Below are 26,323 nucleotides of genomic sequence, written 5' to 3'. Positions count from 1 at the left end.
TATTATTTTTTTGATTATGTAGGTATACTCATTTTACATTAAACGCTTTCTTCTTGTTGTGTCATAGCTCATACCTCAAAAAGTCACACACACACTTCCCTTTAGGGTTTCTTCCTAAAGTTACAGGATGAAATCAGTCTGCAACAGCAGGTATGCACGTCCCATGTACACAGAACTTAGTTGTGCATAAATGCATGAGGAGATCGATAACTGGTGTGTTGCTGAAGTGGTTAGAAGAGCATCAATCCCTTGTGTAAGAATGAAATGTAATTAGTAAATCTCTACATTGAGGTGAGGTCATAGGTCACTACTGCTCAGTCTGAGCTTTTATTTGCATGCAAGGTGCATGGAATCTTGCATGCGCACGTTTTTTTTTACGTTTGAATTTTGTGCGTATCCAGCTTTCCAGCTTTGTATATATGCTACGTTTTAGTATGAATTCTACAAAAGGCTTTGTACATGAGCCCCCTGGTGTACACTGCCCCTCTCATATAGAAAAAGCAGTTCTACTGTCCCTTAACCTGCAAAGAGTTAACTTCAACTTATTTATTCTCTAACAAACAACACGTGCATGATTTTAAAACCTGATCGTGTCTCCACGTCATTGAAGTCACACATTTATTTCCAGTTTTCAGCCTGTTGTTGGAGCCTGAGTGTTGCCAAGTTCATTCATATAAATGGCAGTGCACTATTAATCAGTGTAGGACCTCATTGGCCAGTACTTTTCTTTTCAGCTGAATATGAAGAAAAAAAAACACTGCACAAATTAACTAAAGATGATTTAAAAAAAGCCTGTGTCTGTGTGTAGCATTTTCTATTTGCTATTTCTAATATGTAGAAGAAGACAAAATACAGGTTAATATATTAATATAATGTGCATTGATGATAATGCTACTACTAAATGGTAAACAATATTCTTTTTAAGAAAGCACTGAGGGTCCAGTGTCGCAGGGCTCATGTGGCTCATGCACATAACAGCACCGCTGCTCTAAAAAAAAACAATAATTATGTTATTGTACTCTTCCATGGTTCAGGATACAGTTTCCACTTCAATTTAACCAGCCTATTAGAAAAGTAATGGAAAAGGTTGTTCATTTTTCATTCAATAATTATTAGGCCCAGCCTGTGGACGCAATTTTGTGTGTGTGTAGGTAATGAAAGGTCAAGGACTTTTCATTGGGTCCTTGAAATGTTGTCAATAAAAAATGGTAACTCTGTGTGCGTGTGCGTGCGTGTGTGTGTGTGTGTGTGCGTGTGCGTGTGCGTGTGCGTGTGTGTGTGCGTGTGCGCGCGTGTATGTGTGTGTGTATACATATATAAGGGGGATGATGGTTTATCCCTTTACTCCCTTTGTATTATGAAAATTACTTTGAGGTGTACAAATGACCACCTACAAAACATTCCTGAACTATACTGTACATACAGCCTATGTCGCCTAAAATGGCCTTTTCTCTGTTTATTTGCTTTCCCTCCAGTACACTAGATGGCGCAACGGCAAATGGCGCTGACCTACATCTTACAATGGGATACCACGATACACTTCTACTTCCTGGGCATTAAACGTTGGTTTGATTGTCGTCGTCTGTGTCTGTTTTTCTTAAAACTGGTGTTTTTTTACATTGTTTAATTTCTTCACGCACCCCCCACATCACAATGGCAGAGGTATGTCAAGTTTTATTTAATTTACTTTGGAGTGAGCCTGCTTTAGTCAAACAAGCTAACTGTTCTTTCCTCGCTTAGTTCAGTTAACCGAGAGCTAGCTAGCTGTTCCGCGTAGTAGCTTGTAGTTTAGGAGTAGTCAAAGTCCTTAATGCTTCTGGTTTGTCGTAAATGTTGTGCTTGGTATCATTGGATAAGATGGCCACTCATTCAAAATTGTCAACTAACACAAGATGTCTTTTTTTTTTTTTAGGATGTGCAGAAACATTCGGTCCATACTCTGGTTTTCAGATCCCTCAAGAGGACTCATGATATGTTTGTTTCAGACCATGCGAAGCCAGTTGCACTGGACGAGACAAGGTATGTTGCATTAAAATTTTGCTAACTTTGAAGTTTTTTATGGAATGGTAATAGGTATTGTTTTCAAAATCGATACATTTGATTACATATTTCATATGCGGATGCCTAGTTTGTCATGCTTCTATTTAGTAAAAATGATGATGGTGGTGATGTTTTCTATCCTTGTCCTAGTCATAAAGTTAAAATGGCTGCAAAGTTGAGAGCTGAGTACAGTTCCATTCTTCACATGCCGGTGTTAAAAGAGGGAAGAGACAAAGACCACATGTTAGATCCATACAGCATGGGCTATTCTGATCCTGGTGAGTGTTCATTACCTCTCTTTATTGTTTTGAAGAAATCCAAGATGGCTAGTAGTTTATGCACAGTGCCAGCCCATATAACTCAGAATACTACAGTGTCAGTAAAACCCTGTTTGTGTGTGGGACCAAACTAATGTTTTCTTTCCTTTCTGATTTTTTTGTTAACTTTTCATCTTGCAGGCTCCAACCCAGAGTATTTAATAACAGGAACACATCCTTATCCATCTGGACCAGGTATGTGTTTGTCCTCAATCTAATAGTCAGGTGACTAGGTTTGTGGGCCAGAGTTGTTTGTCTGTTCTTTCCTCCTGTTCTCCTAATGTTTCTTTCCATTTTGTCTGTTAATTGTTTTCTTAGGGATAGCCCTGAGTGCAGACACACAGATGCTCAAGATGCCATCGGAGGGAGGAGCTCACTCTTTGGCACTGACCTTGCCCCCCTCCCAAGCCAGGTATGCCCACTGCCCTTTTTTTTTTATCTGTAAGGAGCTTTTTGGAGGCCTTCTTGCGTTTACCTGTACAATAGTTTCCCTTGTAGGGTTGCTTGTTGTAAGCATTTATCTTTTGTGTTTGCGATTTGGTCTTCCCCTCAGGCAAGATGCCAGTCGCACTGCAGCCAGTGTGGGAGAGATTCACAGGCACGCTGGAGGGCCAGAGAGATCGATGCCACCTCAGCATAGCATGGTCAGCCACACTTAAGCTTTTTGAACCCTCAAACATGAGCTGTAGAGCCATATGCATTGATCAGTGTTCTGCTCCAATACTTTTGCTGTGTTCTAATGTATTTATATATCTATACTTATCTATAAGTAGGCGTGGTGCATCATTATGATATGTCTTGTGTGTTGGAGCTGTATAGTAAGTCAGTAGACATAAAGTGGAATTCATTTTGTTGCGTTGCAATAACTTCCTACATTAAAAAATCATTCATTCCAGTCTCTGTTGGAAGCCGGAGGGACCAAGAGTACCACTATGGTGCCAAGGAAGGCTCCAACCATGCCCAAGCCACAGTGGCATCCCCCCTGGAAGCTGTATCGGGTAAGGACGTGCATAACCCCCCACCACCACTGCTCTATTTATTTATTTATTTATTTTGTCAAGAAAACTTTAGTAATTAATGTGTTTTACCAACTTCAGGTCATCAGCGGTCATCTTGGTTGGGTTCGTTCCATTGCTGTTGAGCCTGGCAACCAGTGGTTTGTAACCGGATCAGCAGACAGGACCATAAAGGTTGGATCATTGTTTCATTGTTGTATTTCCAATTCAACCTGTATCCTGTTAAATGTTATCTGGCATATTTGCTCGTCAGTATTTGTATGACTACACATTACAAACCCTGCAATCCGAAAACTGTAATTAAGATTGGCTAACTCCGGTTGGTGTGATTAGATTTGGGACCTTGCGAGTGGGAAGCTGAAGCTGTCTCTGACTGGCCACATCAGCACGGTGAGGGGGGTGGCGGTCAGCACACGCAGCCCCTACCTCTTCTCCTGTGGAGAGGACAAGCAGGTCAAATGTTGGGACCTGGAGTACAACAAGGTACTGACACTAACTGCTCAACAGATATATATTCTGATTCTTCATGCCATGAGACCTCATGTTTGATTGGGAATATGTTTGTTTATGTCAGGTCATCAGGCACTACCACGGTCATCTCAGTGCGGTGTATGACCTGGACCTGCACCCAACCATTGATGTTCTGGTGACCTGCAGTCGTGACTCCACAGCAAGAGTAAGACTTCCCCTATCTCTTGTTTCTCAAAATGATGTATTTAAAAGTCCCAAAAAAATCCATTCATGGCCAGGCTGTCTGATTCTGTGTTTTTTGAGACTAAGCAATGGCGTTGACTGCTTATTTCGCTTTTAACAAGTTTAAAAACATAATTTTCACTGGAGGGGTCTTTAGCTTGGACTGTGTAAATGCTTTATAGAATGGTCATCATTGTTGTGCCACGTAGCAATGAACATTTTCACAGTTTGAATTATTTCTTCTGTCTTTATTGTGTTCAGGTGTGGGATATCAGAACCAAGGCCAACGTTCATACCCTGACTGGTCACACCAATACAGTGGCAACAGTGAAATGCCAGAGTGCAGAGCCTCAGATTATCACAGGTAGTGTCTACTTCTTCTGTCTTTCCTGTTATGTTTTATCACCACACACCACTCATCCGTGCCCTGTCATGACCATCACAATGTCAATGCCACAGGAAGCCATGACACCACCATCAGGCTCTGGGATCTCATTGCCGGGAAGACGAGAGCCACGCTGACCAATCATAAGAAATCTGTGCGTGCAGTAGTGCTGCATCCACGACAGTGAGTCACTCTTTCATCCGATATTAAAACCACTCTTCACTTCTGTGATGTACATTCAAGAATATAACCTTCTTGTTGATTTCTCCTGCAGATACACGTTTGCCTCTGGCTCTCCTGACAACCTAAAGCAGTGGAAGTTCCCAGATGGAAATTTCATTCAGAACCTTTCAGGCCACAATGCCATCATTAACACACTGGCTGTCAACTCGGATGGTGTGCTGGTGTCAGGCGGTAAGGAATACTCACTTGTGAATATAACAAGGTAGCTGTGTCTGTATATCAGTAACTGCAGTAGTGTCTATGAGCGGGCCCAGTAGCAGCTCACCCTCTGGATCTCCTCTTCTTCACTATAGCTGATAACGGCACCATCCACATGTGGGACTGGAGGACCGGCTACAACTTCCAGCGCATCCATGCAGCCGTGCAGCCTGGCTCCCTGGACAGCGAGTCGGGAATCTTCGCTTGCACATTCGACAACTCCGAGAGCCGATTTATCACAGCAGAGGCCGACAAGACCATCAAGGTGTATAAAGAAGACGATACAGCGGTAGGCTACTCTTTCATCACTATTCTCTCTATTCTTTCTATATCACTAAATGCTCAGGTCAGTTACGTGTGTTGGTAATATTAAAATGAATGTATTCATTTCCTGTTTTCAGACTGAAGAATCACATCCTGTCAATTGGAAACCAGAGATCATCAAGAGGAAGAGGTTTTAAAGGAGGAAGGGTGTTTATTTTTTATCAGTTTCTTTTCTCCAATAGTTTCATTTCCAATTATGCCTGACGCTGTGTTTGTATGAAAACTATAATTTTCACAGATAAGTCTCCCAGATATAAAATGACACAAAATATCCCAGTTACATTTTGAATGGGTTGTATCTCAATAAAGAATTCAAATTTTTTTCGTAATTGGAAGTTTGAGCTTGTTTTTGTCTTGGAAACTCTCTACCACACACACACTAATCCAGAAACCACTTGCACTCTTCAGTATAGGACGGCAGTCCCACAAAGCAGCCCTCCTGAACAGCCAAGAACTTTCCAGAATGTTTGTTCTTGATGACCACTGCCCTCTCATGACTCTGGTCAGTTTCGTCCACCATGAGGAGCCATTCTTCTGCTCCGTAAGGATTTGCTTTGGTGTACAAGTAGTCCCCATTGGCGTCAAATCCTGCAAGTCACAGTAAAAGTAAACATTGTTTTTTTTTCACCCACAAAAAGTCAAACTGGAGCAAGGAATGAGTCGGTATTAAAACATTTTTTAATAAAAACTGTCGTGATATAAGATCGGCACCTTCAGACAGGAATGGTACCTGCAGCCCAGGCCGTGCAGTATGTTACAAGCACATAAATGAAGGCATACTCTTTTCTACTCCCATTTTCTACTCACACACACACCGATGAACATTGGTGTTCCCTTGCCCAAAGTAATTTGGTCCTGATAAGCTTTTTATATAGTAAGCATCAAGAAAAATGGAACTGTTCACAGGCCAGCATGCCATGCCTTTTCATCCTTGATTGATCTATGTGTTTTACATTATGCCACATTCTGCAGTAGAATGTCAGGGTGTTCATGTGTGAAGACCAACAGAAGGTGGCTCTTTAAGGAAGGCAACAACTCTCAATGCAAAGGTCAGTCTACCAGAAATGTGGTGACAGAACATGAAGCATTGCAGGAACATCGTTTAACATGGCCAGAACATATAACATGGTTTACCAAGGTATCCATTGGTTACCACATTGCGATAGTGCTTGCAGCCACTGCCTTTGATCTCCTCCCAGAAGCCGTTGTCTCCGGGGCTGTAGTGGAGTTCCACTGTGTTTCGAGTATCACTTACTGGGTGGAATTTTTGTTCCCCTGTGGTTGGATTTTAAGGGAACATATTTCGCTTTTACTAATCGTTTACTCCATAGTTTCTGAAAGCACAGCTGAGTAGGTGTAGTGGCAAACATATATTGTGTCTTGCATAGTCACATAGTCACAACAACATAGCATGGCTGAAATGTTTAAAGACATTTTCATTGTTGCTGTAAAAGATTTGATGTTTCTGCACATGTAGAACCTGTACTAAAACTACGTTAAATTATAAATGCTTTTATTTTGTCCAGTATTGGTACTGCTACCTGACAGCCACCCAAACCGTACACAAAATGGAGCGGATGATGGTGATCAAAACGTAAAATAAGGAGCAATAACAGTGGTTTCTGAACACTACCTGATTCTCGAAGATATAGTTGTGTAAGAGCGTGGCGAAATCCACGTCCTAGTTTTCGCTTAAGTCTCTTTCTGTCTGGAGTGTTGTCCGGAACACAGGTAGGTTCCTGAATGGTCAAGATGTTTCCAGCCACAAACAAGATTTCTTCTTCCAAAGACTTCACACACTTCTCAAAGTGCTCATCACTCTTGTCCACATTCCTGATGGATCAACAGTGCATTTAGGGATCAAATACAGAAAGCTCAGTCTGGGCATTGATTTTGTTGGCTGCTTTTGTATAAATATGGCATCCAGATGTATAATGCTAATTTGAACTGAGGCCTGCAGTAATGGATGTTAAATTAGTTTGACAGTTTGACTTTGCCAGTGTCTCATCATATCTGATCTTGTATTTTACTTTGGCAGGCTTCAATTTAGTGTGGCGGTATAACAGTACTCTTTTGTTTCCATGTCATTCCATGTTGCTCCTTATATAAATTCAGTTTAATCTACTGAATGGCTGAGGGGCTAAGTGTGTCACATGGAAAGGAGCCAGTGAGTAAAAGCTCTTCATGAGTCCTCCCTCTGAATGAAGGACGATATGAAGAATTCTTGTTTTTTTCTGACATCCATTGAGGCAACTCACCTGAAGTCAACCCAGAGCTGGCCAGCAGTGAGGAGCCCCAGCCACTCACTGGCCTCCCAGTTTTTGGTCACCATGATGGGGACGATGAGCTTCTGTCGCACGTCAGCATAGTTCAACTCTTTCTTGCAGCTTCGTGAGGCCTGGTAAGCAGGGGTCATGAAGGGACACACAACGGCTGCTTCCTCCACACCAGCAGCCATGCTGTGCACACACACACACACACACACACACACACACACATACATACACACACACACACACACACACACACACACAGAATCCGTCAGATTTTGTACCCACTGAACAAGTCTGCTTTCAATAATTCAGTTGCATGAAAGAACATCTAGTAAGCATTATGGCATTATACACTTCCAATGGGTCATTTAAAAGTCCTTGTATCTGATTAACCCTGCAGGTCTCTAGAACCACCACAGTGGTTGATCCACACATTCACGCTGTCATTATAGGATGTCAACATCTCTAATGCAGACTTTGTATATGGATGTTTAGTTTATACATTTTCCTTAATTTCTGTATGTAAGTCTCTGACTAAAGAATATTTATTTTTGTACTAGAAGGACTGTCATAAAACAACACCTTTCAATGCAAGTCTGAGCATCACAACTCACCAGTCATTGATATTGCCTGAGACCCCTCCTTCAATATCCATCCACACCTGGAAGCCATTCTCCATAAGCCTGTCATATACCTTCTTCACCAGTGTCTGGTCATCCCACTGGTAAGAAAGCATGATATGACTGGGCATTGTGATAACCCTAGGTATGCAATAATACCACAAACTGCAGTTAAACTGAGGTACAGAATGTATCAACCCAAAATATGTTGTTATGGGAAAAAATATGAGCAACATCGGGTACAGACACAAGCCAGGCGGAAGTCACACAGGACTGTTTGCTTGAGGCAGATTCTCAGATTTCACCTGTTGCTAGGTTGCAATTTACTCCATCAGCCAATGGGGTGCTTCACTATTGTTCATACTAGTTAAGCACCTTGCTGTTAGAAGCCAGATAGGCATAAAATCAGGAGTGCAGTTAAAAATTCGCCGATTGTATTTTTGTACTCATTGCGACTCTCTTTAGCTGGGGTTATCTTGTATTAAGCTACAACAGATAGGCCTGTATGGGTCCCCAGTGAGTCAGCCTGAGCAAAAACATGTCTCACACACGTACACCACTAGGAGGAGATGTAGACTAATTTCAGAACTGATAGCCTTGGTCATCACTATTACATTATAATTAATTTGGTTCATAGCTCATTTGGCTAGTTCGTTTCGATTTGAGTATACACTATAAGTAATAATGTAATTGACCTTACATGCTCATAAAAAAACACACAAAACGTTTAGACCTCTCTCAAACCATGACGGTGATGGTGACAACAATGCCTCCGTTTAAAAGTAAGCTACCTGTGGAAAACCTCAGTAGACATGTCCCACTGTAAATGTTTCTTTCATTTGTTTCAATAGTAATTAAATTAAACAATAAGTATTTTCTCACCTGCTGTCTGTAATAGCATGTCTGTCACGTGACTTGGACACTTGGCACTCGAGCCCTGGGACAAGAAGCGTGACAGAAGGCACACGGCGCTTAACCCGAGAGATTGCTATCTTCGTCTAGTGGCATACAAAAGTCCGACTGACATCTTGCCGAAGTGACACCGAGGGTTTGAGCAGAAACACTTTTGGATACATTTAAAAACCCATTGTGAATTATGTTGAAGATGTGGGGGTTAATAGAAAAACAACTTTGACAATGTTCTGCGCTCTAAAGTGCAGTGTGGTGGTGCGGTCGAACGCACCTTTCAGCGCGGCAATAAACGGAAGGAAAATGCAGTATAAGGTGCGAAATGCAAGGCATCTATGAAGAACGTATTCAAGATGTGGTCGTCGAAAGTTATCAGCTGCGTGGGGATTTTTTGTCACCTATTTGCAGTTTGCCTCCTCTGCGGGCAGTCCTGTGCACAGGTGTACAACCTCAGTCTCGCCGTTGAAGAGGGGCTACCAGCTAGAACAATCGTTGGTGACATAAGAGCTGGACTGCCTCAGAGCACTCAAACCAGTGGATTTTTCATATCCGAAAGCAGAGAGTCCTACGTTTTTAGAGACCTAGAAATAGATGGAGATACGGGAATAATTTCAACAGCTGTGGTCCTGGATAGAGAGAAAAGAGACAGGTATGATTTTGTTGCTGCTACTCTGACAGGGGAAGTAATTAAAGTAACCATAGTGGTCAAGGATGTAAATGACCACTTTCCAGTGTTTCCTTCTCCTACTGTGCTTTTGAATGTGTCTGAATTAAGCCCACCTGGAACTCGCTTTGAATTTGAGGGGGCACGAGACCAGGATGAGGGTGACCTAGGGACTCAGGGGTACCGGATTACGGACAGTGTAATGCAAGAGCTCTTCAAGGTGGAGGTGCGCAGTGGAGGAGGCAGTGTGGACCTCATCCTTTTGGACAAATTAGACAGAGAATCAAGAGACTTTTACAACCTCACCATCGAGGCTTTTGATGGCGGAATTCCCCAGAAAACAGGAAGATTGCAAGTGCATATTAATGTAATGGATGAAAATGATAACCCACCTGTGTTCAACCAGACAGAATACCGAGTGCTCGTTTGGGAAAATGCCCCGCTCTTTACCCCTGTATGTCAGGTATATGCCACAGATCTTGATTTAGGGGCGAATGCCCTGGTCACCTATGAGATCAACCGGCGTCAAAGTGACCCCAATGAGTATTTCATCATTGATGAGAATACAGGAGTGATCAGTGTAAACAGACCTTTAGATCACGAGATGCAAACTTTCTTTGAGCTGATTGTTAGGGCTTTGGATGGCGGGGCTCAACCAGAATCCAGCAGTACTTTTGTGGGCATTAGGGTCCTGGACATCAATGATAACAGTCCCAGCATCAGTGTCCTGTTTCTCAGTGGATCCGGAGAGCCAGAGGTTTCTGAAGATGCAAGCCCAGGGGAGTATGTTGCCCGGATATCAGTCACTGACCCTGACTTAGGGGAGGGCAACATGGTGTATGTTGATCTTCAAGGAGGAGATGGCAAGTTCATCCTGAAGCAAACTGATGACTTTCTGTATGCCCTGTGTGTGGCAGGGCAGCTGGACAGGGAGGAGGTTGACCTTTATGAGCTGAAGGTCATAGCTGCTGACTTTGGTGTGCCCCCCCTGCAGACCGAGAAGACTGTTTTGGTCAGAGTGTCTGACGTGAACGATAACGCTCCTGTGTTTGAGCTGGAGTACTATGTGGCCCATATTGTAGAAGATGCTAATCCAGGTAGCACCCTCATACAGGTAAGGGCCCACGATGCAGACGAGGCCCTCAACTCAGACCTTCTCTACAGCATTCTTGAGTCCAAGTGGGATAACCTCATCAGAATTGAGCCCCAGTCTGGCCTCATCACTACAACAACAAGTCTGGACCGTGAGAAAGAGGCAGAGGTGCATTTCCTGGTTGTGGCAGTGGATGGAGGATCTCCACCTATGTCATCCACTGCAACAGTCACCATCTACATTGAAGACGTCAATGACAACAAGCCAGTGTTCGACCAGCAGCTGTATAATGTCTCCATTCAGGAACACATCGCTGTTGGGAGCTGCTTCTTACAGGTATGTTGCTAACATTCAGGAAAAAAAGAATTCAGTTCAGTTCAATTCAGTTCTCCTTTTATATTTAAAAAAATCCTCACAAATATTTCCAGTATCTAGATACATCACTGCTGCACCTCATGTGAATGTTTTCAAGAAGTCCTCTTTAGATTGAAATCAAAAGACTGCACACATCATGTCTCCTTACTCTGTAATGCATAATATTTGTTACTCATGTGAGGTTTCAAATGGGGTGCTAAGTCACAGCTCACAAAGCAAGATGACATAGACCATTAGGGAAATGAATGAGAGGCCGTCAGGAACAGAGGGTGCGGTTATTATGGGTTGTATGTTTATGACCTAGCATGCAGCAGGCTGAGGCCTACTTCTTCTAACAGAGATCTCACGAGCACATCGTCCACCTCTCACGAGAGGAACAGTGCCAGGCTTTCTCTGGTGGCACAAAGGCACCAGTGTTGGGTGGATGAGACAGGCCAGGACACAATCTGTCCCTTAGGCAGCAGCTTAGTATTGTGTTTATGTAGTCTGACTACTCTGAATCCTGGTACTACCTCGCTCTTGCCTGGTACAAAGGGACAGCCTTGACAATGAAGGCAAAACCCAGACAGCATATATTTTTCGAATGAGATAATACAATATTATTTGGTCTGCATTATTACTCAATGGATATTCACCATTGTGTTGTTAGTTAATCTGTTGAATGACTGTCAAAGTTAACCTGAAATGCATTTAAGGGGATGTCCTACTTGCCGTTGCTGACCTTCTTTGGCAGTTCAACATGTAAACTGATAAAAGCAGAATATGAACAAATAATTTAGTTGTTTAAGTGTTAGTTGCCGAGTTACACTACACAGTAAAACCAGTTGAGTGGAAATTGTGCCAAATATATCATTCTTATAAATATATAAGTCTGCACTGATAATCAGAAATGTCTTGAGCCAATACTACATTTGAGAGATGTCCCACCATGTTATTGCCTTGCCACTGGCTGCTCTCTTTGTCCATGAATGGATGAATGGTTTCACACAATGATATTAATCAGCAAAGCAGTCTCTTCAGACTAATTGGGAAATAACTATTACCAAATACTCACTGAACCCTGCCCAGGCTACAGCCACCCGATAATGTAAGACTCCAACCATCACTTCCTATTTAATCAGTTTCATCAGTGCTGAGATGCTAGGACCAGGCCCACCGTGTGTCTTGCTCAGACCCAGGGACAAGATGATCTCCAAAATACCCCAAATCAAACCCCCAAACATCCCCCAAATTCAATGTGAATTTCAGTGGAAATATTTGATTTTGAAAGCTACTTTCATTAGATAGATAGATAGATGGATACTTTATTAATCCCGAGGGAAATTTAGGTCATCCAGTAGCTTATACACATACACAAATACACTTATACACTTATACACCTCACCGACATACATACATAAATCACATATACATACACATTAGTAGTACACAGGGCATCACAACTGCTGGTAGGAGGCGTTTTTCAGCCATTAAATGTGAGTTCTGTCTTATGTCTACATTGAATGAGTGCTGCAATGAGTGCTTGTACTTATTTGTGACCTTTCCTCGTGGTGTAGCACTGTAATGCGCCCAGATCATTCTAGACCTCTGGCAAAAGGTTTTGCCCTGCAAATACAGAATGAGAGTATGTGTCTTATTTCAACAGGTGATAAATCCTAGGCTAAGACTTTGACCAGCAACCTCACCCTCACAAGGTCCATAAACTTGAGTATGATATCACTTTTATGGCAGGATGTTTAAGGGTACTATTAACTGCACTGCTTAGAAATGTGTCATGTGGAAAGTGCGGAGAAAGGCAGATAAGGTCGGGATATGTGGGTAAAATGTTAGAGTTCCCTCAGATCTTAAGCGCAGCAAATAACCATAAACTTTGATGTAAGAAGCCAAAAGGTCCTTTATCAGTTCCTAACTGCTCTACCACTTTGTTAGTCACTCTGATGGAATGCCTCACATGTAAAGCAAATATCGATTTTTATTATAGTAAATATTCTGGATAAAAACATTTGTTTCACACTTCACACAAAACAGCTGTGTTTAAAAAGAGCTGTGTTTAGGGTTTGAATTGTCATGTGTGTATTATAATCATACTTCCTTGTAAGCTGCATGATGGCATTTAGACATCCTCATGGTCTCTTCTTCAGTAAGCAGACATCTCCATTTGTGGGATAAGCATGAGTATTTTTAGCACTGGTTGCCAATACATTGCCAGATTACCCACTACCAGAGCTTCGCCCACAGGTTCACTGCAACAATGACTACCCATGTGTTATTAGATATAGTATAGCCTTCCTTTTCAGACAATTAGCACAAATCACTGAAAATGTCAAAGCATATTATAGCCAAAAGGAAAACGTCATTTTAAGACTTCAAGTAGAACATAGTAATTCCACATGGAGCTGGAAGGCTCCAAAATGGAGCCTTGAATTAAACAGAACCTGGTTCTCTATAGAATCTTTTTATTCACTTTAGGTCTTGAACATGAATAATGTGATTTTATATATAGAAAAAGTTAAGGAAGCAACTGAATTGTCAATGGTGGCAATGGGCAATCAAACACCGTTTTAAAGACTGATTTAGTCTGATGATCTGACTGAAGTTAGGTTTTTGTCACGTGTACAGGGGCTGTTCATTTATGGTTGCAGCTTAAATACTACGAAAATAGACTTTGGAACTCCCTAGCTCTATCCATTTTTCAAGGTGTTGTGTGCCTTGATACCTTTCCCCTTTAATGACAGTTCTGTTTTTTCACACTAAAGTTGAAAAAAGGATGCACAGTTACAGACTAGAGTCCATTTCATGCAAAATATCTGACATTAATCTCGTCCGGTGTTATTATAGAGTGAGTTATGTTGACAGTCCATGTAGGACAGATGGGAACCCAAAAGTGACGGGTCACAAACACGCACATGCACACACACAAACAAAGACACAATGCTGTAAACCCAGGTGTATCATTAACCAGCTAATGCTGTGGTAATAGGATCCACTGTCTGATAATGGGAATAGGGGGGATTACTGCTGCTGTATTCCAATGGTTTATGGGAAAACAAAGACCCAATTAGGCTGCTTTGCCACGCAAGAAGGACATCCTTTAAGAGGGAAGAGGTTATTTGTGCAGCTGTTTTCAATGAGTTGTTTACTGCCACCATATGCACTTTTTGGAGTGGTGACTTTAGACAGTTTCATCTGCGCTTCCTTTTGTCCTATGCAGTTTCAGACTAGTTCCATCTATACATGGGGTTTTGTCTCGGTGCCCCTAATAAACTACTGATGAATAAGTCGTGCTGTACTCAAAAACCAAAGAGACACATCTTCTCATCTTCTATGGCCACAGATTGTTGTGTTAGTAATTATTTCCCATCACCACACTCTGTTTAAGGTCTCTCCCTAATCTGAGGGGCAGATGTGCCCTGAATCACTTCAGGGCCAGGCACACAGAATACCTGTCCTAATCCCTGAGCTACACTAAGTGATTCCACCTGGACTGCCAAGCTCCAGGACCAGGACACAATAGCCAATGTCTTAATAGGATGACAAATTAAGCAGACCTGGCAACAAACAAAGTACATCGAGGCAAACACAAGGCAAAGGTCAATTAGTGTTGACATTGTTCTCCTGAACATTTCTGAAGGTGTCTGTTAGGTGAAAATTCACACTCAAGTTATCTCAGGACTCCGGAGTTGTAGATCAGTATATTTATTCGATAACAATTGCAATCAGGCTCACTCACAGCACAAGGATGAAAGTGAAGCAATTTCACTTACATCGCACAAGGTTTATATACTTAAGATTGATCTAATTCTGACGCCATATATGTTTGTAGCTGCTCGCATGAAGTTCAAGTAACTTATGCTTGCCTACAGAGTGCTTGATGGTTCTGCTCCCACCTACCTAAATGCTCTTGTAAGGGCAAATGTTACACCCAGGATGCTGCGCTCTTCTAGTGAGCGTCGTCTGGCACTGCCGTCTGTGCAAGTACGGCAGTCCAGACTATTCTCATTTGTAGTTCCACGTTGGTGGAATGAACTACCTAGCACTACCAGAGCAGGGGCGTCCCTCTCTACCTTTAAGAAGCTTTTGAAGACCCAACTCTTCAGAGAGCACTTCCCGTCCTAACTGGCACTTCGACTAGTGCGTAACCTGCAATTACAGCAGTTACATTTCTGTACTTCCTTTTCTTTTTATTTCATTTTGTTATAATTCTTATGTAAAGTAGTATTTATTGTTACACCAGGTTCTATTGCTCGTAGCTTGACTATTCTCTCCCTTGTACGTCGCTTTGGACAAAAGCGTCTGCTAAATGACTAAATGTAAATGTAAATGTAAATGTAAATGTTTTAACATGTCAGTCAAAATAGCCATGCTTGACTAAAAGTCCTTGACTGATCTTCCTGTCTTCCAAGGATGTCAGTTTTACCCAGGGTCGAATAAGCACAGTTCGACCCTTCCTATCACCTCTGAGCTCACCCAAACATAGACAAGAGGTTCCTTCACTTGCGCATGTAGATCTAAGTGGCGCCAGCACCTAATCATCAAAGTTACACACACACAGAAAAGTCATGTTCTTGCTTACATAAGCACATGATTCATAAAAGGTCATTGTTAATACAAGGCACTTGATTAATATATTCTTAAGTCACTAACAGTGTTTCGAAATTATCTCCATCAGTGTCAATTTTGACTACAAATTAATTTTGATGACTGAAGTGTGAATGTCTTTACCATATCTGCCAAGACAGACTTTTGAATAATGATGTTATATTACATAATTCTTCACACATACATTGTGAATGTGTGTTCATGTCTCCCTCAGGTTACTGCTGTGGACGCAGATGGCAGTGAGTTTGGGCTGGTGCGATACTCCCTCTCCGACGGCTTTGACAGGGAGGACCAGCGGCCTCTCTTCCACATCAACCCTCAGACGGGGGAAATCTGTGTTGATCAGGATATAGACCGTGACGCAGGACTCATCACCTACGACCTCCAGGTCAAAGCTGAAGATCAGGTGAGATAAGAGGGAGTGATGAATAATGAAGGCTGTTTGTGATAATCCAGTAGTACCCCTTCTCTGTTCTAATGGGTGAATGTCTGTGATTGAGCAGGGCGGTCTCAGTGCCCAGGCATATGTCCATCTTGAGGTGGAGGACCTGAATGATAACGTGCCCGTGTTTAACCCTGAGAGATACATCACAAGCATCAGCGGACACACTCAGCCTGGAACAGAAATCCTAAATGTCATCGCCACTGACCGGGACTCCGGCCTCTATGGGCAAATCACATATGAGCTCCAGGCTGGAGACTCCTCCTCTCTGTTCTCTGTGGACAGGACATCAGGTGAGCAGGACAGCATCTTCAGTTTTACCTCTCTCGTCCAGGCGTCATGGCTGTCATCAGCCTTGATTCAGTTTCAGTTGAACTACAGGGGGATCTACAGTATATAAGTATATAATATATAGATGAGATATAAGTAATAAGTATATAGGTAAATACTATAAAAATGAGAGATCTACTCTGAGCGGGATGAGCGCCAAACAGTACACACTTTCATTATAGAATGAACAGCAGACAAGCTCTTAATATGGGCATAATAATGATCTTATTATATCTTGTTATAATCATTATTTATTATCCCCGCATCCCTGTGCAAATGATAGAAAAAAGTGCAAGTGTAAAAGATCCAGATTTGTATAAATAACCTTCAGTGGATGTTTGCTGTTCATGACTGGAGTTTAATCTGTAGCTCTTGGTGTTTGCACAGGAGATTTAGCAAGAGGGCCTAGTCCCCCGGCATGAGGGGTGTCACTTTGTGTTTGTTAAATCCCCTCACCCTCAGTCCCAGTCCCAAACCATTAAGTGTTGTGATGGGGCTAATTGGGTAGCACAGATAGACCTTCCTCGTAAGAAAGAGGGCACTGCCTGTGGTAGAGTTTCCTCTCTCACTGGGTCTATCTGCCCTTAATGCATGTAGCTGATGTAAACATTACCCTGACCTTAATTGTGCACATAATGATGTTCTGTTCTTTTATGTTAAGCTAATGGTGTCTACATAAGCAGCCGCTGCCTGTCACTGCCTGATTATACTTATGATATTATACACATAATTATAATGATCTTAGTGTCCATTCACTCTTCAAATGGTGTGTCCTATCTCTTCCTCATGTTTCTCTTTTTATGTGCCATCATTGTTTACAGTCACATGCAGCGGAATGTGACCACACAGTCTTTCTTAAGCCGGTGACTCATTTAAAAAACAGTAGTAAAGCCATTTATGCTTATAAAGACTCTCTCACACACACACACTTGCACGTGGTGTGTGGTGGTGTATAAGCTTCCTGCGGTGGCCATAATCATTCTGGTCATCCCTCAGCAGGGGTCTGTCAGACTTACGGCGTTGTCCCTTAAACCCCCCGAACACCTCCGCCTCGTCCTGCCATACTGCTACTCACATTACACAGGGCTACGGATATGGCCCATGCCGTGCTACCAGTAGGAAAGGGTGGAACAAAATCTGTGTGGTTTGGAAAATAGATAGTTAAAAGCTTGAATGTAGCTGGATCTGTACTTGTATTTTTTTATTTTAATAAAGTTATTAATATTCATTTTACTACTAATTTAATTATTAATTATTTTTATGAAGATTTATTTTAAAGTGTGCAGGAAGATCGTAGCATAGCAACAAGCCAACTTGCTTGCCCATGTTTGCTTCTTGAGATGCAGCTCATTGGCTCGTCTTCTAAACTAGTATTCTACGCTAATATTGTGTATCAGCCATCTGTTGCATAGGACCTAATGGAGGCTTTGGAAACCAGTGGAACTTAAAATCTGTGAGATTTAGAGGTAAATGGAGGTGAGAAGTTTGCAGGGCCCATGCCATCTGTTTCCGTCTGGCTTTGGAATGGTCAAACAGTCAGACTGGGTTTCTACAGACCTACAGCATATGGATATCCACAATGCATGATAATCTGAATCTGAGAGTTTACACATTTATCAACTTTTTGTTAACCTGTTGCTTCTTTACAAATCAAATTATGAAATAATCAGCTTTTTATGACATGTCAGTTGCACAGTGATATGCAATCCAGTTCTCTGATTGCTAAATGTACATTGTGAGTATGTCAAGTCTTAACAATTATACCAAGTTATCACATAGCCACTGAAGAGATATTCCCATCTCTCTCTCTCTCTCTCTCTCTCTCTCTCTCTCTCTCTCTCTCTACATGCATGTGCGATTGTGTGTGTGTTTGAGCCTACATGCGTACAGGCATGTAATGATGTATATGTACTCTATATTTAGTGTTCACTGTTGGTGTCTGTGTCCACGTGCAGGTGCGGTGTACCTGACCTCTGCTCTGGGCCACCTGGGCAGTGCCAGTGTGAAGTTCTCCATTTCAGCTCAGGATGGCGAGGGCCGGGCGTCTGCTCAGCCTGCCAACGTTACAGTCCACATCCTCCACAGCGCCCAGGCCCCTGCCATGTTCCAGCGCTCTCACTACTCCTTCTCTGTGTCGGAGGACGCACCCGTGGGCACCACTATGGGCATGGTCCAAGCCCTCAACCCTGCCAGTGAGTGTATCTGCCTGACAGGCAGTGCTGACATATATGCACCACAGCTGATACTGTTTGAAATAATAAGAAATATTTGATTATTGCTTATCTACTGTATTCAGATGCCTTTTATGAAATAATGGCAAGCGGTAAAAATGGGCAGTTGGGATATCAACTCAGGCATACACAGTATTCAATCAGAACAGTTCAGGCATTGCATGTTGACCCCTTTAATGACCTTTCACCTTTTTCACATCGGGCTTGAAGGAAAGTGCCCTCCATTTTGTGGAAGTTTGGTCATTGGTAACCCAGCTCACCCTTTACAGCTTCCTCTAAAAAACTGCTATTGCCTGCTGAAAAAAACACTGGGGCCAGTTGAATAGGGGAGAGGGACAAGTATGATAAAGTACACTCAAAACATAGTATGTTCTTACAATTCACAAAGATACTTAGTGCTAAGGTAGTAGAGGACTGCAACATGGAAGACCAGCTATATGTGTGTCACAGGGCAGGACAGGACTAACAAAGGGGATTAGTTTGCTAGGCTTGGCTGGCAAGTCACTACCTCTGGGCATCTTTCAGGGCATCCCTGAATGACACAGAGAAGCTTAGAGAGACTTGGAAACCTTTTTGGAACACACTGTTACATGTCTATCTGATTGTAAAAAAAAATCTGCGATATTTAGTCTCTCAATTTTTGCTTGAAATCGTGCTGTTTTCATGTGTTTGTGTCAGAGGAGTTAAGTACGTGTAAAAGGCAATTAAGAGATTTTCCATTAGCATTGGCACTGGGACTTTGACAGTTGCTTACGTGGCCATAAAGAGATAAGAGAGAGTAGACAAGAAAACAAAGGCAACTGCCAATTTAAATTTGTTTGTGTCTGAAAATACTTAAATAAAAATGCAGGACAATACTCCAAATTCGAATTAAATGGAAAATTAGTCAATAGATTGTTACCATCGAGTCCTATACTGGTGGTGTCTTTCAGGCAGTAGACAGTCAATTGAGGTTGTCATGCCGATTAACAGATAAATCCTACAAACATCAAGAATGGGCCTCTTTGCCTGTGTGTGTGTGTGTGTGTGTGTGTGTGTGTGTGTGTGTGTGTGTGTGTGTGTGTGTGTGTGTGTGTGTGTGTGTGTGTGTGTGTGTGTGTGTGTGTGTGTGTGTGTGTGTGTGTGTGTGTGTGTGTGTGTGCGCATGTGGTTTGGGGGGGCAGGGTCCTAATCACCCAAGCTGTGCTGAGCCCCCTAAGTATAGTTCGCACACAAGCATAAAACAAGTGGATTAGGAGGAGCAAGACTTCATTTAAGATGAGACATTGCAGATTGTGACTTTGGTTAGAAAGTCTTGAAGATATAATGGATTTTCATGAGCTCATTGTCTGTAAATACATTGTAGTTTTTCTTCCAGCTGTGTCATACTATTCTCATTCTATTCATAGTAGCCTCTTTCATTGCTTTCATGAATTTGTCCACATTTTCCGACCCTGAACAATTTAAGCAATGTATAGAAGACACCCAAAACAAGGGAACAATATGTGGAATATACATTCATTTATGTTAAAGATATACATAATCTTCAGCAGCAGTGGGGAATCCTATATATATACAGTATATGTTAAAAGGACAATGTGCGTGTGGGTATGTGTGAATACTGTACAAACTTCTCTATCTGTTGAATGTAAAAGAACAGAAATATTAGATGGATGGATGCATGGATATACTGGCCATCAGAGCCTTGTGGAGACTCATGCATATGTCTCCATTTCCAGATTCTGTGGAGTCCCTATCATACAGGATATCCTCTGGGGACCCCCAGGGCCTGTTCTCCGTGGACGCTCAGACGGGCGTCATCACCACGAGACAGCCGCTGGACCATGAGTCCCTCCCCTACGCCATTCTCATCGTCCAGGTACACACCGGCACCTCTCCGATGTACAGCAGCACCCATGTCAATATTACCATCACTGATGTCAACGACAACCCCCCCACATTCGCACGGCCTTTTGACACCATCACCATTTCCCAGAACACCCTTCCCGGCACGCTGCTTTTCATTGCACACGCTCACGACGGTGACAGTGGCTCCAACGGAAGGATCCGGTACTCCCTGCGATCAGGGGAGAAACTTTTCTCCATGGACTCTGTCCTAGGCACGCTGTGGCTCAATGCCAGCCTCTCACGTAACCAGCAGGCATCGCACACAGTAGAGATATTGGCAGAGGACGAGGGCTCACCAGTGTTGTCCTCACGCTTGACTTTAATTGTAGATGTTGATCAGTCATCTGCTGCTGAAGACACATTAGCCTTTGAGACGCTGGTGTACCAGGTGGAGATTGGGGAGAATGCCCAGAGGGACACCCGGGTCATCCAGGTGCGAGCCCACATGAGCCCCCAGGGGAGAGCAGCCACGGCCCCCTCCAGCCCCAGCCTCTCGTACACCCTGGAGTCCCTCTCTGGCTCCCCTCCCTTCCTCATTCACCCGGAGAGTGGCTGGATGTTTCTCTCAGACAGCCTGGACTACGAGGTCCAACCCGTATACCGGTTCCGGGTGCGGGCCTCGGCGAGCGATGGTGAGACGGAGGTCAGCGCCATGGCTACAGTAGTCGTCATGGTACTGGATGAGAACGACAACGCGCCAGTTTTCAGCCGGAGGGACTACTTTTTCACCGTGCAGGAGGGGCCCGCTCCACTGGGTCTGATCGGCACGGTGAAGGCAACAGACCGAGACTCAGGAAAGAACGCCCAGCTGTCCTACATCCTGTTGTCAGATGGGAAACACTTCCGCATCAACTCCAAAACAGGCATGTCTCACTTTATACGATTATTGTAATAAACCACATTGTGGCAGGTAGATGACCAGTTAATATTCTTATATTCATAATATTTGTGAAACAACGACGTGAGATCTACTTGATGAACATTCTCACTACTATGGCATTTAACCACTTTCTCTTCCTTTCTACTCAGAGCATTGATGTGTGTTCTCTTTTCTTGCTCTCTTTCTCTTTCTCTGCCTTTCTCCTGGAGTAGGTGAGATCATAAACTGGGTGGCTTTGGACAGGGAGCAGCAGACCCAGCATACTCTTAAGGTGATGGTGACGGACCAGGGACACCCACGCCTCAATGCCACAGCGACCATCCACATCCTGGTGACAGACATCAACGACAACCCTCCTCAGTTCACACATCTGCCCTCTGGAAAAGAGCTCAATCTCCAGGTCTGTAAAATCAACCTTTCATGTTTCACTTGTACATCCTTTTGGCTTATTGAAGTAGTACAATGGAAACGCCTCCATGTTTCGTATTTGGATAGGCATTTCCCTCCTGCTGTCATGTTTCATTTTACGATTTCAGCACTGTTGTCATGAGATATGAGAGAGGATGGAATACATGAACTGAGTGCTCCTGTCTCACAGGTGTGGGCTGGTTTACCAGTTGGCTCGGTGATAACCAGCATGTTTGCCAAGGACCTGGACGCAGGGGAGAATGGAACAGTCAGGTTCTCTCTGGAAACGGGTACATACATTTAACACAGAAACAAATCGCTCATTTAAAAGCCAAGGAGATTAGTGTTGTTAAGTTCAGGATTTACTGACCTGTGAGCTGTGTGGTTTTGCAGACACGGACCACTTTGAGATTGACCAGCGCAGTGGAGACATTAGGACATCCACCCAGTTCTCCCAGAGTCCTCAGACACACTACACATTGGCCGTGGTGGCCAGGGACGGAGGCCCAACCCCCCTGGAGGAGAAAGCTGTAATTCACCTGCAGGTGCAAACACAATGCATGTTAAAATAACTGGAAATACTGATCATTGTTAGTAAAAGACTGTATCTGTGATTTTAGATTTGAAACTATTGGTTCATATTTAGTCCTCATGATGAAGTTTCAATTACCTTGACCTTCCCAGATTCTCAACATTGGGAAAGTGAAAGCCCGCTCTGAATCGGGCATCAAACACTTCTCGGTGCGAGAGGACGCCAAGGTGGGCACCGTCATTGGCTGTCTGGGGCTGTCCAGGGCACCCGCCGGGCAAGTGCGCTACTCTATCGCGGAGGGGGACGGCAGTCTGCACTTTGGAGTGGACGTGTCATCTGGAGATCTGTACGTGGCTCAGCCTCTGGACTATGAGGCCACCCAGCGCTACACCCTCTCTGTGCAGGCGTTGGCACTGCCAGCCGTCAACACCTCCATGCTGGTGGTGGTGGTGGTCAGGGACATGAATGACCACGCTCCCTGGTTCCCGGGTGCCGACGCCGTCCTGTCGTTTGGAGTCAAAGAAGATGTGGCCGTGGGGACTGCGGTGTATGCCTTTAACGCGCGGGATGCAGACGGGAGCGTGCGTTACAGTGCCCTCCGTTACTCTGTCACCTATGACATCTCATCCGGTGAGGAGGAGCTGCCGTTTCAAGTCGATCCCCACACAGGAGTCCTCACGACCACCGCACGGTTGGACCGCGAACGCTCTCCTATGTACATTGTCACCGTGACCGCCACTGACCAGCCGGAGAAGACAGACAATCAAAAGCAGGCTTCCATCACTGCCCAGGTGTTCCTGCTGGACGTCAATGACAACAGTCCTGCCTTTGTTTCTATGGACACCATCCATGTGGCGGAGGACACGGAAGTTGGGAGTTTTGTGCATCATGTCATCGCCAGGGATACAGACGAGGGGAAAAATGGGCAGGTGACCTACAGCTTGCTGTCTGAGAATGAAGACAGTCTTTTCTCACTGGACAAGACAGGTATGCTCCCCTATCCTCTCTCCTGTGCATGACAGCAGTAAATGTCTACTGAGGAATACTGAGGAATTTGTCACAGACTGGCTGTTCCAAGAGAACTGACTGCTTCTGCCTCCCCCAAACAACAAAACTATATGTAGTGTGACTGTATGTTGGCGCCTACTGTATTATAACAGCTAAGAGAAAACTGGGCTTTCTGTGCTACTGATATTAGTATGGGAAATGTATGATATATAATATAATTGCCTTGTTTGTATTCAGGCCTCCTACATTTGGCCTCCTCTCTGGACTATGAGAGCAGGTGTGTGCACACTCTGAGCGTGCTGGCCTCGGACCAGGGCCACCCGCCGCTCTCCTCCACCCAAACCCTCACGGTGTCTGTGGGCGACGTCAACGACCAGGCCCCCCAGTTCCAGCAGAGCGTCTACAATGCCAGCGTGTCTGAGAACCGAGAGCCTGGAGAACATGTCATCACTGTCTCTGCCTTTGATGGAGACTCAGGTACCTACCATTACCACCCTGCTGTTTCTACCTGAGGGTGATTAACACCGCCACTAGATGGCAGTACTATGTTTACTTATTTTGAGGGGTTGTGCTATGGGGAATTGCACAGCAGTCTTAGTAAAGGAAAGGCAGAGGCCTCCTGAATGACACAGTATGTGACGCAAACACAGACTTTGGATTATCTGATGAATCTGTTTTCTTCATGTATGTCTCTCAACGGCTTATTAGTACTGTTAGCTTCACAGGCCAATGACAGACACCTGTGGAATACTAAGATCAGGATGAGTCCGGCATTGATGATTTTCACTGCAGCTGCCGCTATCTAGACACTCAAACTTGACTGTAACTCTGGTGGATAATTTGCAGGTCAAGGCTTTCTTTAAATAATTCCCGATGGCAGTAGAGAACCATATAGGCCCCTTCAGTCATGTAATATTTATTTGCTTTACAGTATTTCACATTACCCCTTACATCGAGCTGAATTACGCCGTGTTGACCTTAATTACATAGATAAATCAACATGCTGGCGTGATCATTTTCACACGTTGCACGCCTCCAGCCCAATCTCTGTGCCTGTCCAAATACTAACAATTCTATAACGCTCTTGTGGAAATTCCTCTGCCAGTGTATCGGTGTCTCTCTCCGCTAGTGAGCCTGACATTCTTTGAGTGTGAATTGTCCAAGAACAGCAATCAAGTGCTCTCCTTTGAAAGCTCTTGCGATGATTCCGTAACCAAAACCATCTGTGCTAATAACGCTGTTTTTTTTTTCTTCTTTTGGGCCCATCTCCTGACACAGTCTTAGGCCGTTCATTTGAAATTTGACATAGATGTCCACTGAAGCCGCTCACATGCTGACATTTGGTCCAGGATTTTTCCATTTTGTTCAGCGCTGTCCTTTGAAAAAAGGTTTTCTTGTGCATTGTACTCATCAGACTTGCAGCAGAATTCCTTGGCCTGAGCCTCTGGAAAGCAATTGTGGGGCTCTAGTTTAAGGAAACCTTCTGCAGGAGGGAGAGTGGAAGAGAAATGTGTTTGTCACCCCCATTTGTATTAATGATGTATACGAATTTGATTATGAATCAGAATGAGATAACATTGTTTATTTTTGGAGAGACTTACTTGGCAGTGCATGTGTGTGTCTCTGTCTTCTCAAAAGAAAGAGACGGAGAGCGAGTATGCTTGAGTTTGTGTTCATTCTGCCTGGTCTATACCATTGCCCCCCCCCACCCCAATGTTTTTTTTGTAGTTTTTTTTTTTTTTAAACATGTCAGATCATATCTTTGGGTGATTTTACCCGTTAGCACTGTTTTCAATTTACGGATGAGATAAGACTCAGAAACAGCACTTTGTAGGACAGGGTCATAAACAGTGCCCTGACCTAATGAAGTGTGAAAAAGGAGACTTTGGAATGGAATTTTTGGTAATGTGTTGCCCTAGGAAGAGAAAATAGCCTTTTTGTCTGGTTATTATCAATCAGTTCACAAAATAGTCTCCTTCATTGTACTGAAACCTGTTTGATTTGGAGTGAGATTTGAATCCCTACATGTGATGAATTTGCCTCATGAGAAATCTGAAATCTCTAAACATTATTTATATGTTTTCCTATTGTCCTTGTAAACATGTATTATCTTCTTCTCCTATCTGTGTGTGTGTGTCTGTGTGTGTGTGTGTGTGTGCATGTGTGTGTGTGTGTGTGTGTGTTTGTGTGTATGTGAATATCTTACAGCTGAAAATGCTGCCATTTACTACAGTCTGTTGCCTGGCCCTGGCTATGACCTTTTCAGCATCAACTCTCACACGGGAGAGATCTGTACTTCTGCACATCTCGACCGCGAGCTTCATCAGACCTTCACCCTGAGAGGTGAGTGCATGTGGCTGTTGTCCAGAAAACCCTGACCATGTCATCTTCAGCTTAAAAAGGCTTGGGGGACTATAGTGTGTCAGTGGAAGTGAGCTCTCCGTGCTTGGGGGACTATCAAATTTAACATACCAAACCCAGAAACTCAGAAATCACTCACTGACTATGCACACGCACACGCACACACGCACACACGCATACACAAACACACACGCTAATGCACACATACACACTCATTCAAGTAGACTTGAGTTACCTTCGACTCTCTCTCTCTCTCTCTCTCTCTCTCTCTCTCTCTCTCTCTCTCTCTCTCTCTATCTGAGGTCACTCTCTTGCCCGCTCACATCTGGTTTCACCGTCTGGCTCTGTAAAGCAGATTGCAGATTTTTCAACAGTCCTGCCATGCAACTCAGGGCAATAAATAATAGAAGGCTGATACACTCTCTGACTGCAACCTTATTGACGAGCAAGATTTATGGATCAGGGTCTTTTTAAGAGCCGTCAGAGATGTTTGTG

At 43.5% G+C, this 26,323-nt stretch overlaps 3 protein-coding genes across 3 annotated transcripts in view; 2 read left to right on the top strand and 1 right to left on the bottom strand.

The window, feature by feature from the left end:
- Positions 1 to 1,524: 1,524 nt before the first annotated feature.
- Positions 1,525 to 5,545, top strand: plrg1 (pleiotropic regulator 1). The gene is made up of 15 exons (XM_012831858.3): positions 1,525 to 1,662; positions 1,913 to 2,019; positions 2,191 to 2,318; positions 2,499 to 2,552; positions 2,676 to 2,769; positions 2,911 to 3,001; positions 3,254 to 3,355; positions 3,455 to 3,547; positions 3,707 to 3,856; positions 3,948 to 4,049; positions 4,328 to 4,430; positions 4,526 to 4,634; positions 4,726 to 4,865; positions 4,988 to 5,181; positions 5,294 to 5,545. The coding sequence occupies exons 1-15, from the start codon at positions 1,654 to 1,656 to the stop codon at positions 5,351 to 5,353; spliced, it is 1,536 nt and encodes a 511-aa protein (XP_012687312.1). The 5' UTR covers positions 1,525 to 1,653; the 3' UTR covers positions 5,354 to 5,545.
- A 102-nt stretch (positions 5,546 to 5,647) lies between these two features.
- On the bottom strand, positions 5,648 to 8,272 carry LOC105903901. Its single transcript, XM_031560314.2, has 4 exons — positions 8,104 to 8,272; positions 7,475 to 7,675; positions 6,850 to 7,049; positions 5,648 to 6,491 (listed from the first exon to the last, which is right to left on the bottom strand). The coding sequence occupies exons 1-4, from the start codon at positions 8,238 to 8,240 to the stop codon at positions 6,319 to 6,321; spliced, it is 711 nt and encodes a 236-aa protein (XP_031416174.1). The 5' UTR covers positions 8,241 to 8,272; the 3' UTR covers positions 5,648 to 6,318.
- Positions 8,273 to 9,032: 760 nt separating this feature from the next.
- Positions 9,033 to 26,323, top strand: part of dchs2 (dachsous cadherin-related 2) — a 30,818-nt gene continuing 13,527 nt past the window's right edge. The window contains exons 1-11 of the mRNA XM_031559493.2: positions 9,033 to 11,111; positions 15,964 to 16,155; positions 16,253 to 16,484; positions 18,477 to 18,713; positions 20,471 to 21,502; positions 21,732 to 21,919; positions 22,118 to 22,217; positions 22,321 to 22,472; positions 22,612 to 23,446; positions 23,705 to 23,944; positions 25,676 to 25,810. Coding sequence (XP_031415353.1) covers positions 9,354 to 11,111; positions 15,964 to 16,155; positions 16,253 to 16,484; positions 18,477 to 18,713; positions 20,471 to 21,502; positions 21,732 to 21,919; positions 22,118 to 22,217; positions 22,321 to 22,472; positions 22,612 to 23,446; positions 23,705 to 23,944; positions 25,676 to 25,810 — 5,101 coding nt within the window. The 5' untranslated portion in view covers positions 9,033 to 9,353. The remainder of the gene's footprint in view (positions 11,112 to 15,963; positions 16,156 to 16,252; positions 16,485 to 18,476; positions 18,714 to 20,470; positions 21,503 to 21,731; positions 21,920 to 22,117; positions 22,218 to 22,320; positions 22,473 to 22,611; positions 23,447 to 23,704; positions 23,945 to 25,675; positions 25,811 to 26,323) is intronic.

Source organism: Clupea harengus, chromosome 22, assembly GCF_900700415.2.
Source record: "Clupea harengus chromosome 22, Ch_v2.0.2, whole genome shotgun sequence".
Classification (NCBI taxonomy): Eukaryota; Metazoa; Chordata; class Actinopteri; order Clupeiformes; family Clupeidae; genus Clupea; species Clupea harengus.
This window is presented reverse-complemented; position numbering and strand designations above follow the sequence as displayed.